General features: G+C 46.2%; 1 protein-coding gene across 11 annotated transcripts in view; it reads right to left on the minus strand.

The window, feature by feature from the left end:
• The window catches only part of LRP8 (LDL receptor related protein 8), a 79,854-nt gene continuing 61,165 nt past the window's right edge, over positions 1 to 18,689 (minus strand). For 8 of the 11 annotated variants that reach the window (XM_077891824.1, XM_077891822.1, XM_077891820.1 and 5 more), the window contains 9 exons: positions 18,524 to 18,642; positions 18,132 to 18,271; positions 16,583 to 16,724; positions 15,270 to 15,422; positions 13,994 to 14,218; positions 12,001 to 12,069; positions 8,129 to 8,301; positions 6,892 to 7,068; positions 1 to 4,610 (listed from right to left, as the gene is read on the minus strand). In XM_077891824.1, the coding sequence (XP_077747950.1) occupies positions 4,572 to 4,610; positions 6,892 to 7,068; positions 8,129 to 8,301; positions 12,001 to 12,069; positions 13,994 to 14,218; positions 15,270 to 15,422; positions 16,583 to 16,724; positions 18,132 to 18,271; positions 18,524 to 18,642 (1,237 nt within the window). In that variant the 3' untranslated portion in view covers positions 1 to 4,571. The remainder of the gene's footprint in view (positions 4,611 to 6,891; positions 7,069 to 8,128; positions 8,302 to 12,000; positions 12,070 to 13,993; positions 14,219 to 15,269; positions 15,423 to 16,582; positions 16,725 to 18,131; positions 18,272 to 18,523; positions 18,643 to 18,689) is intronic. The other 3 variants (XM_077891826.1, XM_077891821.1, XM_077891825.1) reach the window with 1 other exon arrangement.

The raw sequence follows: 18,689 nt of genomic DNA on the forward strand, positions 1-18,689 counted from the left end.
TTTCAGATTTTAAAAAATGAATTTAATCTCTCTCTAGAAACAGTGCACTGATTTTACAAATGTTCACATTTGGTTTTTCGTTCACCAAGATGATGTCAGTACAGCTAGTGAGATGCAGCACACCACCCTTTGCTTCTGGAACAGAAACCAGACTGCACAGGGCACTGAGTACAGAAGCTAATGAAACTCGGAATGACAAGACAAAAAGAGCAGAAACTGTTAGTGTGACCCAACATTCTAACATGCCTGTTACATCAAATATGGTCCTTTGAGGGTGGGGAGTGGGGAAGACAAACAAGGAAAATTCATTTGGGTACAATGTGATGGAGTCTGCAAACCAGTACTTCACCCCCAAATTAACAACAGCTGTATAGAACAAAATGCTATTTTAAAACACATGGTTTTGTACAGGTATGTTTTCTCTTGTAGTTTTTGTAAAAAAGTATCAAAACCTTCATGTCTTTAAATATATATATACATATACAGGTGGCTTCTTTAAAATTACTTTTTATAGCACAAAGTGTTTGCAAATGCAGAGGGTTTCTGCTGATTCTTGACTATGCACATGGTGCATAGCCAGAATGAACAGAGTTCCTGATTTCTTATATTAACTGAAAATTTGAAGCTGTAATTCCTCCACCTCTAAGTTCTCTGTATCCTGAAAATCCCCAATACCCTAAAATTACACTGTGAGAAGACTCCGATACTTTATCTTCATGCATTGATGGGAAATGAAGTTATTTACTCTGAATGTTTAATTGCTAACTCATTTATATTCTGTTAAATAACGAGCATGGCTGGAGTCAGGGAGAGGAGTGAGGCTCACATTCCTGTGCTCTCTCCTGACTCCCACCGGCACCTGACTAGACAGTGCTTGGGGTTCCCTGTGCAGATTACACATCTCCCAAATTTCGTTTTCTCAATGTTGAGAAAATCTCAGAGACTCTTGACAACATGGAGTACTTCTGTGAAAATTCCATTACCCTTATATTTAAAAAAGGGTCAACTCAAACATACGAAACGCAGTCACTATTTCCCTTTGGCCACTGGAAAGCTTGAGGCTAAAGACTGCCATGTCTGCAAAGTGCTGGCGATGCATCCTGACGAACTTTCCATGATGCACGTGGTGCCTCGTACACAATAAATGACTAAGAAATGTTTGCATAATTGAATCAGAAATTAAACATAAGTGTTCTATAAAGTGCTTACATTGAACCTGTCTTTCCATCCAGCCTCATTTCTTGCTAAGTCCCCCATGAGCCTTTTGCTCATTACAATGAATTACATGCCGTTCCTGAAAGCCCCCATGCTGTTTCATGCATGTGTGTCTCCTCTGACACCCCTATTTAGTTTTTAAGACTTAGCATAAGGTCACTTCTACAATGCCTTCCTTGACCCCATTCCTCATCCCCTTATGTAGAAATGACCTCTCTCTCTCTCTCACTTGTGCCTTAATAATACTCTGAAAAGAATCTCTTCCTTTTTTTTTCCACATGTCTTCCTCTATTGTTACTGTGAACTCCATAAGGACAGAAAACACTTGAGTGACCTGTACATCTACAGTGCCTGGCACTTAGTTGGTACCTAGCAAATGGTTTCAGTCAATGCATATACTGCCATCATGGAGAAGATTAGAGGGATCACAGTACTTATTGCCATAAATTTAACTCTGATCTCATCTTGAGGGTAAAAGTTACCTCAACCTATTTTATAAGTAATCATGTTATCAAGAGTAAATAAATAAAATTTTAGTTTTCTGTTTCTGGAAGGCTATTTCTACCAGTGTCTTCATAATTCCACTGGAAAGATAGGCCATAAGATAGGTAGCAGGTTTCATACAATGTTCAGACAGTCCGAAGTAGTCACCTGAAGAAGGAAAAGGAGGAAAAGGTCTGGGACCAGTTTCTTTCAGACGGAGGGAAAAAAAAAAGTCTGATAAATCTTCTACCCTCCTGGCATTATCTGTAGGTTTCCTTCCAGCTCTACAGTCCAAGGACTCTATGATCTGTTATTGGCTGTAGGTGCATGATAGCACAGGGGCAAAAGGCAACAGAAATGCAATAGTACCTCAAAATGAAGTTCAGAAGCCTCCAAGATTACAGAGGGAGGATGGACCTAACCACCTCAGATTTCATCTTATTGACTACCATCTGACATGTGGGTACTCTGCAATTTGTCTTCTGCAGGTTGCTTTCATAGCCACCTCTTCCAAACTGCAGTTGTAACATATTCAGGAAACGTGGATGTCTTTGAGAAAGTTGTGTTTCATCATCATTTTGAGATCTCAGGCTGAACCATCCTGACTCCATTCATTCTTTTTATTTATTTTTTTCTGTGAAGGCCAGGATCTGACTGAAAGTTTAGAAACTACACGTTAGTCACTGTTCTCATTTCCCCAGGAAATTCTATTTCTTTGGAGGTGGGTCATAGAAAAAGTTGTTTGTGTCATGTAAATCTCAAAATTTTTTTGTCATTTTTCTTCAGTCAAAAATAATTTTACTTTCCATTCTTGAAAGAATAGTAGCAAGTGATTAAGCTCCATAGGAGTTGGCCACCTGTTCTTAAAATCCTATTTGGTATTGGTCTCTAGGTCAGTTGCCTCTCAACGAATGTTTCGGGACGATCGACACATGCGTATCATGAGGAAAATTGCTTATTTATGCAAAGCATAGGGCCGAGGCTCCAGAACACGTTTTCTCAGAAGTTAGGAGACCATGAGTGATGTGGAGAAAGGTCCTAGGAGCAGGGTTACAGAACTCCCAAATGCCCGCCTGGAAATTTGAAGGGTATCAAGCTGGTGAGATATCCAAGCTTCATTGAGTTGGGGGGCCCCAAAGGCAGAGGGGTGTCAGAGTTTGTTCACATGTCTTGTCCCTGGCTGTCTGGCGGGCGTGAAGTGGCACAACAGCAGAGTTAGGAAAAGATCAGGTCTTGGATGAGATCCGCTGGGGACAGACTTCCTTCTGGGACTGTAGGATTACGTTTTCAATGGTAGACCCCACAGAGAGAAAAGAGCGCTTCTCCCACCTCTCCCAAGGCCCAGGAAAAACAAAGAAAAGTGTCCATAATGAAAAAAAAAATCTATACATATACCCAGAGTTTTTCCTTTTATTTACAAAGTAGTAAACCAAATCCCTGTGTGAACACATGTACCCAGTATTCTATAGTGTTGTGTATACCATTTCCCCCTCGTAGGACATCAAGTTTGGCCACTTTTTCTGACCTAAGCCAAAAACCAGTCTCATCTATATGAACACACGATGGTAGCAAACCTATGTTGTTTCCCTCACTTACAGGAAATGGGAGAGAGTAAGGGAAAGGGAGAAACAGAGATGTAACAGAACCTACTCCACTGTCCTTATCCTCACCCACAGCATATCTCAGAGGTTCAGTGCCTGAGCCAGTCTCTACAGGAAACCTGAGCTGTTCTAGAAATGTCTGCGCTTAGCTCTCTATGAGTAAGGACGGCACCCTAGGAGGGCTTCAGAGAAGACAAAATGAATCCAACCCAAGCATCCTGAAGGAAACTGAAGTTACTTGAAATGCTGAACTTTAAAACAAGGAGCGGCCAAGGTTCAGGCATATTCTCACAGGAGATCATGAGAACTTCTGGCACTGGTTCAAGTCTGTGCCCTGGCTTCAGCCACAGAAGAGAAAGCCCAAGTGGGAGCCACAGCAGCCACGGGGGAACTGAAAGGCTTTTTGTGACTGACGGGGGTCCTAGGAATTGCCAGAGGTGGGAAAGATCTGCCTCTTCCACAACATGTTTACACAAACCATGGCATCCGTTTTTTTTGAGCCAAATTGCCAAAGGCTTCTCTGAAAACTACAGATATCCCTCTGTGGACTGTTTTCCAATGCATTTATCCGTATGGATTTGAACAGCCACAGGTGCACCTCTTCTCTACAGACCTCTCTCTCTCTCTCATACATACACATATAAACGTAAATGCACACAGAGTCTGCATGGTGGGCCACTCATACCAAAAATAAATACTCTCATGTCTCTAAATTATTTATAGAACTAATCTTATTTTTGAAATATGTTAATAAATAATCTAAGTGGGAGGAGGGGGTTGAAGTGTTTTCTTCTTTTTTTCACTTATGTTGATGGATAGCCACAAAGCATAATCATTTTATATACCAAAAAAAAAAAATCAAATCCAAACTCCAAAACCTAAAAAAGCCCCCCCAAAACCAAATACCCTCTTGTAAATATACTTTTAAAATGATGAGTAAGCTACTGTACCACCAGCCCCATTTGGTTATGTACATCATGTTAGTCACTTCGCAGTAGCCATTCCATGAAATCCTCATGGGTAGTGCAACCAGTTAAAAAGTGTATAAAACATTATACATATAAAAACTCTCACATCCTTTGGATGTTTGCAGTTCATCATAACTTTGTGGTTACCGTTCCGCAACATAAATTAAAAAGAAATTACACACATACACGCTCACTCACTCACACAGACCCACGTACAGAAACCCCTTCACCCAGGCATACACCATCCAAAGAGTGTAGTGCATGGGACTGAATTCCATGAGGCACGAAGGGAGTGGTCCCATCCTCAGGGCAGTCCATCATCTTCAAGGCTTAATGCCACTCGCTGGGGAGACAGAGCAAAGAGATCACCATTAGACCCACAGGAACTGAGTACCCACAAGGTAGCAAACATTCCATTACTTTACAGGCATTAGCTCACATCATCTTCATACTACCCCAAGAGACAGGTTTGTCTTACTTATTTTACAGATGAGGACACGGAGACTTGATGAGCTTTAACAGCATTTGTCCTGGATCACATAGCAAGTGGGTGAACTTAAATTTGAACCCGGGTCTGTGTGAATGCAGAACTGTAGCTTTCTTCATCACTCCCTTCTGCCTTGATGTAAAGCAGTGCTTAGAGATCTCAACTTTCTGAGTCCTTTTCCTTATAGGATTTTAGGTTTGTTCAACATCAGTGGGTCAGCTCTGGCAAATGTTTCACCCAGGCCATTAGCTGCTTGCCTCTAGCTTGTGAATCACAATTAGGAAGGCAATCTGCCCCATTTCTCCTAGCTGATTATACAGGAACAGAAGGCAATACAGGTCAATTAAATTTAATTTGTCTTTCCCTCAACCCTACTTTCTAGTTATTAGATGCTAGACTTCCTCTGACTGTTAGTGGACGGAGCCCATTAACCCCTGAGCTGGTCTATTCCATTGGGACAGTGGATTTGACTTCTTTCTTACACCCACATGAAATCTGTTTAAGTATTCTGAAGTTCCCTGACCCTCGTAGACTCAGTGAGTTCTATACAGACAACCTGTGAAATCTGCAGACAGTGTCTGTGTTCCCTTCCTTTCCTTCTGAGTATTTTCTCCTCCAGTCTACACATCTGGCTTTCCCTAGCTGGGTATGATGTAACCCTGTATCCCACTCTTCCATTTCCTGGATACATTCCTTTGGGCAGACCCCAGTGTATCAATATCTTTCTTGTAGCTAAGTGAATTTGGGCTCACCACTTCACCTCTCTGAGCCCTGGCTTTACCATCTGTCAGATGGGAGTAGTAACAGGTCCTACCACATAGAGTTGTTGAGAAACCAAATGAGATGATCTCTATAGAGTACTTAATACAGTAACACACATGGGGGCCAGAGTATTCTAGATCAACCTGATAGCATAATAAAAAAGAATCAGACTAACATTTCCCATCTGTGGAATTGTGCCTACAGGCAATAAAAAGTGACCCTACTGCCTTTCAAGTCATCTTTGGGTTACTGGTGGTTTTGCATGAATGCCACAGCCTTGCTCTACTAGCATAGGCACTTGAGACTCTCTTCTTCCAGTCCAGTTACCCTCCCGCTCTCTCCAAGACAGATCTCTAGGCCAAAGGCAGGTCTCGGAAGTGATGCTGGCACTACCTGACAACAGGTTGCTGAGGACACCAGTTCTTGGAGCTCCCAGGCTATTCACCCCATGATGTAAGTGGAAAGAGCACAGACTTTTGTGTACAAACACACTAGAGTTTTTATCCTGCTTCTGCCACTTCTTAGCTGTGACCCCAGGCAAATCATTCAAAGTCTCCAGTCTCAGTTTCCTCATCTGCAAAATGGGGCTAATCACATCAACTTTATAAAGCTGCTGTGAAGACCACACGAGGAAATGTATGTAAAACACCAAGTAGTGTCTGACACACAGGAGGTTCTCAGTAAATGTTGATTTCCTCCCTCTCCTGCTCTATTTTCCTGCAGCTGGCAGGAGCTGATTCCTTGGGCCTCAGATACATCAGAAATCGCTCCTCCAGAGTGGTAGTTTGCTCCCTGGGACACAATGCCACTTCACACGTACAGAGTGCTTTATAACTCACAAAGCTCTCGCACGTGTGCTGTCTCACCAGAACACTATGAATTTAGGAGGCAGATAGAATGGGGGTTAACATTCCCATTTTACAAATAGAAGTGAGCAGAGAGAAGTGACTAAGACCACAGCTACGGAGCAGTGAAAAAACCGGGAGCCACCTCCTCAGGCTAAGCTCAGCGCTTCTTCCACTGTGCCCCCACCTAGTCTAACACTTGGTCAAGCACCTGTTTGCGTGATCGGCCGAGGCTGAAGTCTCAAGGCCATCTGCCAGCCCTCCTCACTCGCTTGACGTCATTTCCCATGTCTCCCCTTCATGAATAACGTGCTTCAGCACCAATGCAGTCTACTCTGCCCCATACGCGATCATTTCTTCCATGCGCCATTTGCTCAGTCTACAACGAACTCATCTTTCCTCTTTGCCCCAACACCCAGCTTACAGTTTGCAGCCTTCCAGGACCAGAAAGCCTTCTAGGATTGGCTGCACTTGCCTAGGCTCAAGCCCTCACTCGCCAGCCCCTCAGACTCAAAGTGGCACTGCCCTACCTTGCACTTGACGACAGGCAGCTCGGAAAGAGGGTTCTTCGGGAGTTGGTGCGGCTGTGACCTTGGGTCCCCCGGCAAGACAAAAAGCTCCTTGAGGGCAGGGGCTGGGTCTTCCAGTTCTCTGGTCTCCCCAAGACAGGGCTCTGCCCACAGTGGGTGATCAAAGCTGCTGATTGCCTGACAGGGGGATGGACTGGATGACCTATGAGGTCACACTCAGCCCCCTGACTCTGCTACACCACCATGACATCTGCTCCAGACACTTTGCGGTCCTTGCTCCCCCAAGAAGCCAAGTCCTACTGTACCCCTCAACCTTTGCACAGGCTTCTTTCTGGAATATGCCCTTTTCCTCCTTCTCTTGCTGAAAATCTATTAACCTTTCAAGGATTACAGTTCATTTGTCACCACCTCTGTGAGGCATTCTCTGCCTGATTTCCCAGACAGAATTAACAAAACTCCCTCCCTTGTAGATGCTCCCATAGCATTTGTTCGGCAAATATGTACTGGGAGCCAGCAATGCTGTGCGAGGCACTAGGGAGACAGATTAATTGAACAATCCTGCCCTCAAGGAGCTGACGGTCTCGTGGGGAGACCAATGAGCAAAAAGACAAGTGGACTACATTGTGGCAGGAGCTGTGATGGAGACAGGCTGTGGAAGAACAAAGGAACCAGGGAAAGCTTCCCGGAAGAGAGACTCCTGAGCTCCACCAGGGCACTACGCACACAGCTATACATAGTAAGTGACTCCCTCTCACCCCCACCAGCTTCTTGGAAGCAAGTACACTCCTTCCTTCCTTGTGAACATGCATATCTGGTGCTGTGCTTGGCTTGCTGCCAGCACACAGGGTTTGCTGAAACCTAAATATTTGAATTATGTGGCCACAGTTTGCATGGCCACAGTGATTCTTCCAGGCCAAAGATTCTGAAAACTTACTCAGCAGAAAGAAAGACCTTTGGCTTCCTTAGCCTAGGAAGAGCCCCTAGCTACAAGGTGGTCCTAACACACTTTTACCCCAACCACCGGCCCCAGCATCCCTGTGTCCCGAGGGCCTAGAATAGTGCCTGGCACATGGTAGGTTCTTAATAAATGTTGGAAGGCAGGAAGGGAGGAAGGGAGGAAGAGAGGGAGAAAGAAAAGGAGGGAACAAAAGAGGAAGGAAGAGAGGGAGGGAGGGAGGGAGGGACAGAGGGAGGAGGAAGGCAAACTTCCAGCAAGGGGTACTTAAGGGGTACTTACTGCAGGATAGACATGGCCAATCTGCGCAGTCCTCCCTATGTGGAGCTCATCTTCATCCTCTTCTTCCGTTGTTTTCCTGTACACTGGGTTGTCAAAATTCATGCTTTTGGTGTTCTTCCGCTTCCAGTTTCTCCAAATCAGGTAGCCGCTCATGCACAGCAGGGCTATTACCGCTAGCAAAAGGGACACACACACTGAGCTTCCAGGAGGCTCCAGCCCATTGCTCAAATGTTGGTGCATTTCTTGCCACCTCTCTAACTTCCCTTGTTCTTCAGGCTGTTCTCCCCGTTATTCTTCTGCTGCTTGGAAGCCCTTCTCCTATCTCTTCCTCTATCACCTACTCATCTTTGAGGATCCAGCTCAAATGTGAAGTCTCCTCAACTTCTCCAGCAACAAAGAGTCAGCTGCCCCTCCTGAGTGTCCCCAGTGCATGGTACTGCACTGCATATACGGGTACCCCGGCCTGGACCGAGCTCTTTGTGGGCAGGGACTGTGTCTTCCTCATCTCTCTGCCTAGCTCAGCAACATGTACTGAGGGAATGAGTGAATTTCTTCACCACACCTTTGTCCTAATGCAGCTGCTTCCTTGGAATGGAGGGTAGATGGGGGTGTGGGGGCGTTTCTTTCCAAAGCTAGGGCTCTGCAAAAAGAGGAGCATCTCTAGAAGGAGACACAGGCTCTGAGTTGGAATAGACAAATGTATTAATGAGCAAAGGAGGAAGTTCTCAAACACAGCTGGGCAAAGATGGGGCAAAGCAGCTTCATGAGATAATAGGCAATCATCATGAGCATTCAAGTGGAGGCTGGTGACAGCTATCCAGGCTGCTAGAGAGGGAGTTTTTACTTTGGTAAGATTGTAATGGTCGATACCCTTTAAAGATAGGAATAAGGCAAGGATACCTGTTAGCACTGCTGCAATTTATTGTTTCAGAGATCTAGCTCTGCAGTAAGATTAGAAAAAGAACTGAAGAGGACACATAGGGGAAAGCAAGAAACCAAAGTGTTATTATCAGTTTTGTATGTTTAGAAAAATCTTGGAAAAGCAGATAAAAAACTTAGAAATCACTTTAGTTCATCAAAAATTAACATAAAAAGTCAATAGCTTTCTTACTAATCGCAATAACCAATTAGAAAATGGAATGGAATAAGAACACATTTGTAGTAGCGCAACAAAAACTACAAAATATCTGGAATAACCTAATAAATACACAAGTCCTATATGATCTATACAATTTTACAGAAGGACATAAAAGAAGGCTCAAATAAGTTGCGAGATGTGTCTTGTTACTGGATGCAAAGCTTCTATATTGTAAAAACATGAATTCTCTCCATATCAACTTATATATCCAAAACGTAAGATTTCATCATGATTTTTATAGAATTAAGAGGATTCTAAAGTTCAGCTAGAAGAGAAGTTGAAAAAAAAATAGCTAAGTTGTTCTCCCAGTATTCTATTAAAAAATAGTGTGAAGTTCTTCTAGCAAATAGGAACAGATAGATAATTGGTGATGAATGAACAGCCCAGAAGCAGATCAAAGTGTGGGTAGGCATGGAGTTTATAATAAAGATGATTCACATCAGAGGGATGGATGATTTAATAATGGTCTTGGAAAAACAAGACAAACAGGTCTGTAGGAAAAAAAATAGTTAAATCTCTACCTCACAGCATACTCTAAAATAAATTCCAAATGGATTACTGTCTAAATATAAAATAATATGGGGCACCGGACCGGCTCAATTGGTTGAGTGTCTGCCTTCAGCTCAGGTCATGGTCTTGGGATCCTGGGATTGAGCCCCACACTGGGCTCTCTGCTCAGCAGGGAGCCTGCCTCTCCCTCTCCTTCTGCATCACCCCCCAGCTGGCTTTCTCTGTCTCTCTCTCAAATAAATAAATAAAATATTTAAATTAAATAAATAAATAAAGTTTAATAGAAAAATATGCAGGGATATATTTTAATAATTTACAGTGAGGCAGACCTTCCTAAGTAAAACACAAAACCCAGAGATTCTAACACAAAAAAAATGAACATATCTGACACTTGTAATTTTTAAATTCATGCATAGCAAAAGATACCACATACATATTTAAAAATCAAGTGGGAGTATGGGAGAGAATATCTGTAATGTATATTACAAAGGTTTAATGTTTGTTATGCACAAGTATTTCTACAAATAAGAATAAGATCAAAAGCCAATAGAAAAACAAGACAAGACGGTGAATAAGCAATTCATTAAGGATGAAATATAAATGGCCATTAAGCTTGTGAAAAGATACTCTACCTCGTAAGGAAATGCCAGGAAAAGAATACTATTCTTTCACCCCTCAGATGAGCAGAAATTAAAAATATTAATTATATCAGAGTGGGTTATATCAGGGAAACTGCACATACCAGCCATTCTGTAGAGGAGAGGATGGCAGGAAAGAGCTTGACTTATCTTTCACTAAACAATGTTCAAAGTATTTCCCACTCTCTCTACTCAAAATCAGATCAGCCCAGAATGGTCTAGCCATCATCTTGACTGTCAAAGCCTTTCACGGCCAATTCAAAGGGCACCTTCTGTACAAGTACCATTCCCTCTCTTCTGCAGGGCATCACGCTTCTATTGCAGCACATGGTAATACGCATTAACACCTCTCTCGGATCACTTACTATGACCAAGTCTGATTAAAGACTGAAAGCTCTTAAAGTCTTTCATCTTTTTCTTCCCTGGATCCCTGGCATTTGGCACAGTTTGCATAGCGCAAAACTTCTGAAAACATTCCTTCACTTGCTCACCACCATACTGGGGATTTCTGGGATAAATGGGCAAAGTCCTCATCCTTGAGAGGCTCATGGGCAAGGAAGGGAGATTAACCTATGAATGGGCGCCATTCGAAGACTCCACCAAGAGATGAGATGAGACTGGTGCAAGAGACGGGACATTCAGAGTACTATGTAGACAGTGGGGTGGGAGAGAGTAAATCAGCCTCCAGGGTTTTCTGTGGGGTTTAAGCAAATTTTATATTTTGGCCACAGTGAACTTCTCGTTATACACACACACACACACACACACACACACACACCGTGGTATTTCCCATTCCTGGCCTTTGCTTCCTGCTGTTTTCACTGCTTGGGTTGCTCTGGATTCTTCTTCACTTGGCTGCCTCAGTGTGAGTAATTTCCTATCATTTCTACTAGTAAACCTTCCCTGCCCTCTTCCTCTCTCTTCTGATGCCAAGTTATGTACTTCCTCAGCACTTCCTCTGGACCACATATGGCTTGACTTTAGATTTCCCATGTCGTGATCAGATTGTCTGTTACACGTATCTCTCCGGCAAGACTCAACGTTCGGAGGACAGGAACCGTGTCTCATTCATTTTTAATCACCTTCTCTCCACTTATCACAGAATCTGGTACATCACAGCACCTTGATAAATGTTTGTTGAAAACCAAACAGAACGAAAGCAAGGCAGCAGGATTTGCTAAAGGGATGGCAAGCAGCTCTCCTAATTAACTCGACAAATATTCTATTTGTCCTACCAGACACTGCCAGGAGCTGGGGAGAGTAGCGAGCAAGAGAGGCACCAGGCCTGTGCCCGTGGAGCCTATAGTTTGCCATCAGGTGGGTGGCATGCAGAGTGTGAAGGCCAGGGAATAGGGATGCCCTGGGACGGCTGCCTGGGGCCAGGTCCCAAAGGGTCTTACATGCCAAGCTAAGAAACCAAAATGCAGTACTGGGGAGTGGGCAGGAAGGCTGCCAGGGCAAAAAAATCTCTGAGCTAGTTTCCTCGATGGGACAGGTCAGGGTGCTCATTGTCCTGTCCTAGTGCTTCTCCCCAGGGCTTGAGTGCACTTTCTCTCTTCTCCCCAGTGACTTGGGGCCACACTCACCCATGGGCACAATGATCCCAATGACAGCAGCAGTAACTGTTGAGCCCATCTTGCCACCTTCGTTCCCATCTGCAAAACACAAATGTGCAGAATGATGCTCCATCACGGTGAGCCCAAGTCCTTGCTGGCCTCAAGCTGAAAAAACTCCCCAACTGCTTCTTGTCCCCATTCCAGAGAGATGATCCTGGCTCATGCCTAACAATTCAGTCTTCCCAGATCCTATCAAAACTGCCCTGAGGTGAGCAGGACAGATGTCATCTTCATTTCACACATAGGGAAGCAGAGTCTTCCTGGGTTCTGGGGACTCACAGAGAAGCAGCAGAGCTAAGACCCAAAGCTGGGATTTGTGCCCCATGTCCCTCACCCTTCTCATGGGACCACAGTGCTAGGAAGCTGCGGGATGTGCTTGGCCAAGTGAACACTGTGGTCTCCATGCTGCTGACAGATCTAGGCAAATGCCTTTTCCAGCCAGGAGCTAGTGCCTGTCTCTATTGTTTGGATAGTCCATCTGTCCATCTGGATTCTCAGCTTATTTTCAACAAATAATTAAAATGGGATGCAATATAATGTAGTGGAATCAACAGCACAGGCTCCTGGGGTCAGACACCCTAGGTTCAAATCCCTACTCTCCACCTCACTACTTGCATGGGCAAGTTACCCACCTCCTGGGGACACTGCAAAGGTCAAGTGAGACAATTCACATAGAATGCTTACTTAGCCCAGTGCCTGGCACAGCCTTGCCTGGCTCAAAGGGGGTTGTTTCAAGGCCTAAGTATACAAAAGCACATTCTACACTGGAAAGTGCTCAGCAAATGTACCATATTTTCAAAGTGTGTTGCACCATCCTTCCCAGTCTTACAACCATCTTTACGATAACATCTGTATAGCACTTTTTAGTTTAAAAAGCTGTTTTCCTGGATGCTCACGACAGCCCCCTGAGGCATGAAGAGGAACTGCCAGTGACATTCACTCCAGGAGGGCAGGTGATTGCTGTGGCAATGGCCCGGATACCGTCCTCACGGCATACCTGTTTCTCTGCATTACTCTCGGGCAACCTAAGTGGTAGGGGGAGCAAAGGGGGACACTGTGGCAGGGCCGCACCCCATTGCTCACGAGCACGCACTGGACAGCGAGAGTCAGGCCCAGAGCAGCAGGGAACCAGCGGGGAGACTCCATGCTCGGAGGCTCTGCCCCAGATGAGAGGACCCAGAGCTCATCCACGTGCCACCTGCCTCTCCAGACTTCGAGGCAAGTGCTCAGCTCTGGAAAGCCAGCTTCTGCAGGCAAGATAGGCCCGATGAGAAAAGTGCTGCCAAGCTGCTTGGTTTCTGGGCCACATGTGGGAAAAAATTTAAAAGGTGGTTTATCTTCTTAGGGGAAGTCCCCTTGGCAGGTGACTCAATTAAAAAGGTATCTGCTGGCTAATGAGACAGAACATTCCTAGCAGTGACAATTACTGCTCCTGATGATTTAATAAGTGCTGAGCTTAATTATTTTCATGCCGGGGTTTGGAAAGAGGGCCTAGCAGACCACAGTGATGGATATTACTATCTGGGAACCTGCAGAGGGGGCTAAGAACCGACACTAGAGCTTCTGAGGTCCGCAGATTAGAGGGACACCCTGCGACACACCCATCAGCACTGCGTGAACCCCGGCACAGGCCCAGCAGCTGTGTATGTGAGTACTTCTGTTTACACTCCTCCTCAGTCTCTCCAGGCAATCTTGTGAAGCAGGTGGGAGAAGGGTAATTACCATTCCCTCTTGTAGGTGAAGAAACTGAGGCTCAGAGATGGGAAGTAGCTTCCCACAAGACCCTCTACAGGTTAGGGGCACCCGAGACTCCTGAATTATAGAAGGGCACCTCTACCTGCTTCCTCAGGGATTCTGCTCTGGTATGATCTCTTCTTCCACAAATCCACCCACCCCAGCCCCATCCTGGCTTCCCAAAGGCCCCCTCCCATGCCTTGGAAGAATGTGGAACTCAGTTCCTTACAGTGCTGGGAGTGGTTGCTGGTCCCAGGGCTTGGGGTAGATGGCTTGATGCTGGGAGTCCTGGGGACACTAACTGAGCTCGGGACCACAGCTGCCAGGCTTGGCGTCTCTGTGCTGTGGTTCTGGTAGGTGAGGCTGTGGACGGTGGTCCCAGGGGCTCTCGTGGTGTCGGCTAGTGTCCTCGCTGTGGTAGGAGCTAACGTCGTGGTTGAGGTAGATTGAGGTGCTGGAGAGGAAATGCCACAGAGGTCACTCGGACAGAGTATTCTATCGCTTTATGCCTAACTTATTGCCTCTACGAATTATACTTATAAACTCCTCCTCATGGCTCAGCTCAAATGCCACTTTTGGGAAGGCTTCCCTAAACCTCCTGAATAGGCTCCGACTTTTCCTTTAGCTGAATCCCAAGCACTTTGTGTTTATACTGCACAGTGACTTGATTAAGACAAGTCATTAAAACAAGGCTATAGAATCAGGTGTGGGCAAGACCACTGTAAAGACCGGGAGAAGGGGAAATCAGATAAATCTAGAAGGATTTTATTTTATTTATTTTTTTATTTTTTTATTTTTTTAATTTATTTATGATAGTCACAGAGAGAGAGAGAGAGGCAGAGACACAGGCAGAGGGAGAAGCAGGCTCCATGCACCGGGAGCCCGACGTGGGATTCGATCCCGGGTCTCCAGGATCGCGCCCTGGGCCAAAGGCAGGCGCCAAACCGCTGCGCCACCCAGGGATCCCCTAGAAGGATTTTACATGCCTATTGTTACACACTGCTAGATTTAAATTCTCACTCCACTTTAAGCGACTGAACCTGGAAATCACAACAATCTCAAACAAAAGGTCTTGACTTTTGATCAAGACTAGACAATGAATATAAACTTATACGGTTGAAGTATGAACTATTAGTCCCAATCATATCACAAAAAGGCTTCTGTGTACTGTGTTAAAGTGTACTTGAGGAATAGGTAAGCTCGAGGTCACCTGCACAGAAACAATAACCAAAGCCATAGGGATCAAGGGTTCTTAATTTTAGGTCTTCAAGGGCTCCAGAAACACCCTGAAACTGAATTTAAAATGTTGTATGTATACATGTGTTTCTCTTGGAAGTGAGAAGAGAAAGCCTGGGAAGGGCTGGAGACACCAGCATTCCAGGAAGGTAAAGAAGGCAATAAGCATCCAGAACAGACAGATAAAAACCGGGAGCCTATGTCACCCCAGAAGCCAAGAGAGTAGATTTTAGCAGGAAGGGGGCCAGACCCCTGGTAGGTCTGCATACCTCGGTAGCACCTCTTCATGTCTGGGCCCAGCCACATCGTGTCAGGACAGGCACACGTGTACTTGGGAGACAGGCTGGAGATCTGAGGAGCAGGAAGGCACAGGTACTCACAGCCTCCATTGGGCTGGGCACTTAGCTCACAGGCATCTGCAGCTAATGGCAGAGAGAGAGAGAGAGAGTTGGAGCAAAGATGAGACACCAAGTTGTCCTTCTCCCAAGGAGGGAGGCTCTTCTCACTCTGCTGGCTCAGACGGCTTCCTCCACCACTGTTACTGGTACCTGATGTTTTACCTCTCCCCACCACTTTCTTTCTTTCTTTCTTTTTAATATTTTATTTATTTATTCATGAAAGACACACAGAGAGAGAGAGAGAGAGAGAGAGGCAGAGACACAGGCAGAGGGAGAAGCAGGCTCCATGCAGGGAGCCCAATGCGGGACTCAATCCCCAGTCTCTAGGATCAGGCCCTGGGCTGAAGGCAGGCGCTAAACCGCTGAGCCACCCAGGGATTCCCCCCACCCCCCACCACTTTCATTCAATCTGACGGCAGCTCTGAGAGGCGGCTGTATGCCCCAGAATCTCAGACAAAACACCCCTAGGCTCAAAAACCACAGATTGATCAGAGTTATAACTCCATAAATTTTACAGATGGAATTTACCCTGAGGTCTGCTGGGCTCCAAAGTCTATGTTTCCCCCTATGCCACATGCCACATCTCTTTCTTATTTAAATTTCTATATCTAGAATCAGGCACCAAGCTCATCTCCTTGCTCCCCTGTGCTTTCCCACCGGCACCCTGGCCACAGCTGAGTGACAGGTAGACTCAGCACTAGATCCTGGCGCACCCCAGTAGCAGGATTCCCAGCTTCTGGTCCCAACCCACGAGCTGGACTGCTACAAGGCCCCGGGGTACATTTGCTGATACTGCTGCAAAATGAGTACACATAATAAATGAGAGGCGACGTGCTCCCTCGGGGCAGAAGGAGCTCTTGGGATCAGACAGACCTGAGCCTGGGTTTTAGCTCTGTCTGTTTACCTCCCTGAGCCAACTTTCCTTTACTTTCTCAAGGAGAAAACTAATAACCGCTCTTTGTAGGCACAAAGAGGAGTCTATATGGCTTCTATCTCCAGCCTTATTTCACCAAGAGCTGAAGGAAATGAGATAAAACGTGTGACAGCAAAGCACTGTACCAACGAGAGGGGGCTGCAGCTAGATCCCTCGGGTGCTGGGACATCGCGTCACACCAACGTGTGCACAGCCTGACTAGTGCAGGGAGAGGACGTGGGCAGGGGACCTGGGGCCACGGAAGGCTCACCTTTGGGCTGCTTCAGCTCATGGAAGATGACAATGTCATGTGGGTTATTGAGGTTCTCAGCTAAGACGGAGATTTCCAGGCCGTTGAGCCGATTTGCACTGAAAATAGCCTCATTCTCCAGGTCTGTCCAGAACACCTTGTCCTGTGGGGTACAGAGGCAGAGGATGGGAGGCCTAGAGCCCACACCCATGACCTCAATCTGAGGGCTCAGCCCCAAACCATAGTCAGAGGAACTGCCCCAACATCTCCCCTGATCTCCCCTCATCCACAGATTCACAGGAAGGGGGGCTCTCAGCCTCGAATCTGTGGCACAGACCCCGGTTTCCTTCTGTCACAGATGGTTATCTGTGGATTCTGTGCTTTGGCCTGAAGCCTGCTCATTAACCCTGAGCTAAGCCTGCTTCCCCGAGTCCAGCAGAAACCCAGGGTTGGATCTCGCCAGTTGTTACCATTACTAGGCCTGGGACCGAGACTGGAAGGGAGGTATGAACCACAGAGGACTATTCTCTGTTGGGTCCCCCTACAGCCTCTGGGTATACACATGTCTGCATCTAGTCCATACAGGCCCACAGGTACATCCGTGGGCAAACTCACAACTACAGGTTTAATCATGCAGCTTCGTGCACAGGTCTGGACACACACCCATGTGTTCATACACACACAGAAAAGCATACTTGTACCGAAATGACACTTAACCAAGTACTGGTATACATATTTACATATTCACAAGCACCAGCACATATAGAAATGCACACTTTATGTATACACATGCACACATACTTTACACGTACATGCCACGTATATGCACAAGCACACACACGTGTCTGAACACACCTGTCTGTCGAAGCAGGGGCTGCACTTGGAGGTGGGGCTTTGCCCACAATTTCAGAGCAGTGCTGAGTGTGTCACTCCAAGCTAATATTGCCAATGCCCACCACAGACCACTGTCCCCTTGCTTTCCCTCCCCTTGGGGGCAGAGTGAGTACAGGGGAAGAGATAGATATGTTAGACCTTGGTTGGTTCTGGCTTCCTCCTTCCCCAAAGAGAAAGGTTGTCAGGGTCAGAACACAGGCACGGGAGGGTCTGCCTCTCCTCCCTCTGAGGAGCTCTGTGAGGACCGGACCGAGCTGATGTCCAATTCACTTCTACGACCTCATGCTCCAGCCACGGTTAGTGGGAGTATGCTGAACTGAATAGCGTCTCTCAGGCTACTTTCAACAGGAGATTCTAAGGAAATATATGTTCCTTCTTCCCTCCCTCCCTTTATTGGATTCCTCCTGTACAGGGGGTACAGTGCCAGGTGCTAAAGGTACAGAGAGGAACACACACAGTCCAGCAACTTACCTGTGAGAAGTGCTCTGAAAGGGGTCTTGGGAAGGAAGCACAAGACAACAGGCTGCAAAGCCTCAGTTTGCAGACATACAAGTCACCTGGCTTCCCTGTCCCTTTGTCTCCATTTGGACAAATCTCAGAGAGCCACCCTCTTTGAATGAGCCTTTCCTAGGCTTTGGCTTCCTGATTGGGTAGTGTCCCCCCTCCTGGGGCTCACCTCAAACACAGCTATCCCAAAAGGGTGGCTCAGGAAGTCAGGGGAGGAAATTAGCATCTTCCTGTTGCCTCCACTGAGGTCGATGCTGGAGAGCTGGTGAAGCTTGGAGTCTACCCAGTACAAGCGCTGGTTCAGCAAATCTTAGGGAGGAACACAGGAACAGGGCATCAGGTCTTGAGTTCAGGACCTCAACCAGGATCTCTGCTCCCCTGTGTCCACTTCCCTACCCACATATCCAGGCCAGGCCTCACAAAGAGGCCAGCCTGGGCAACCATCCACAAATACAGGCACCGGCACTGTAAGGGGATCTAAAACAGGAGCCATGGAGCTCCAGATGATAGTCAGGACCAGGTCGCAGGACAGGCCCCCAACCTAGGGAAGGCAGGGCTCACCCAGGGTGATTCCATTGGGCCATTCAATGTTGTCTGATACCAGTGTTTGCCGGTCCACACCGTTGAGCCCAGACTTCTCGATCTTGGCTTGATACCCCCAGTCAGACCAATACATGAACCTAATAAAAGAAGAACTCAATTGGGCTTTTTGTCCGCACCCAGGGTG

Source organism: Canis aureus, chromosome 3, assembly GCF_053574225.1.
Source record: "Canis aureus isolate CA01 chromosome 3, VMU_Caureus_v.1.0, whole genome shotgun sequence".
In the NCBI taxonomy this organism is placed as follows: domain Eukaryota; kingdom Metazoa; phylum Chordata; class Mammalia; order Carnivora; family Canidae; genus Canis; species Canis aureus.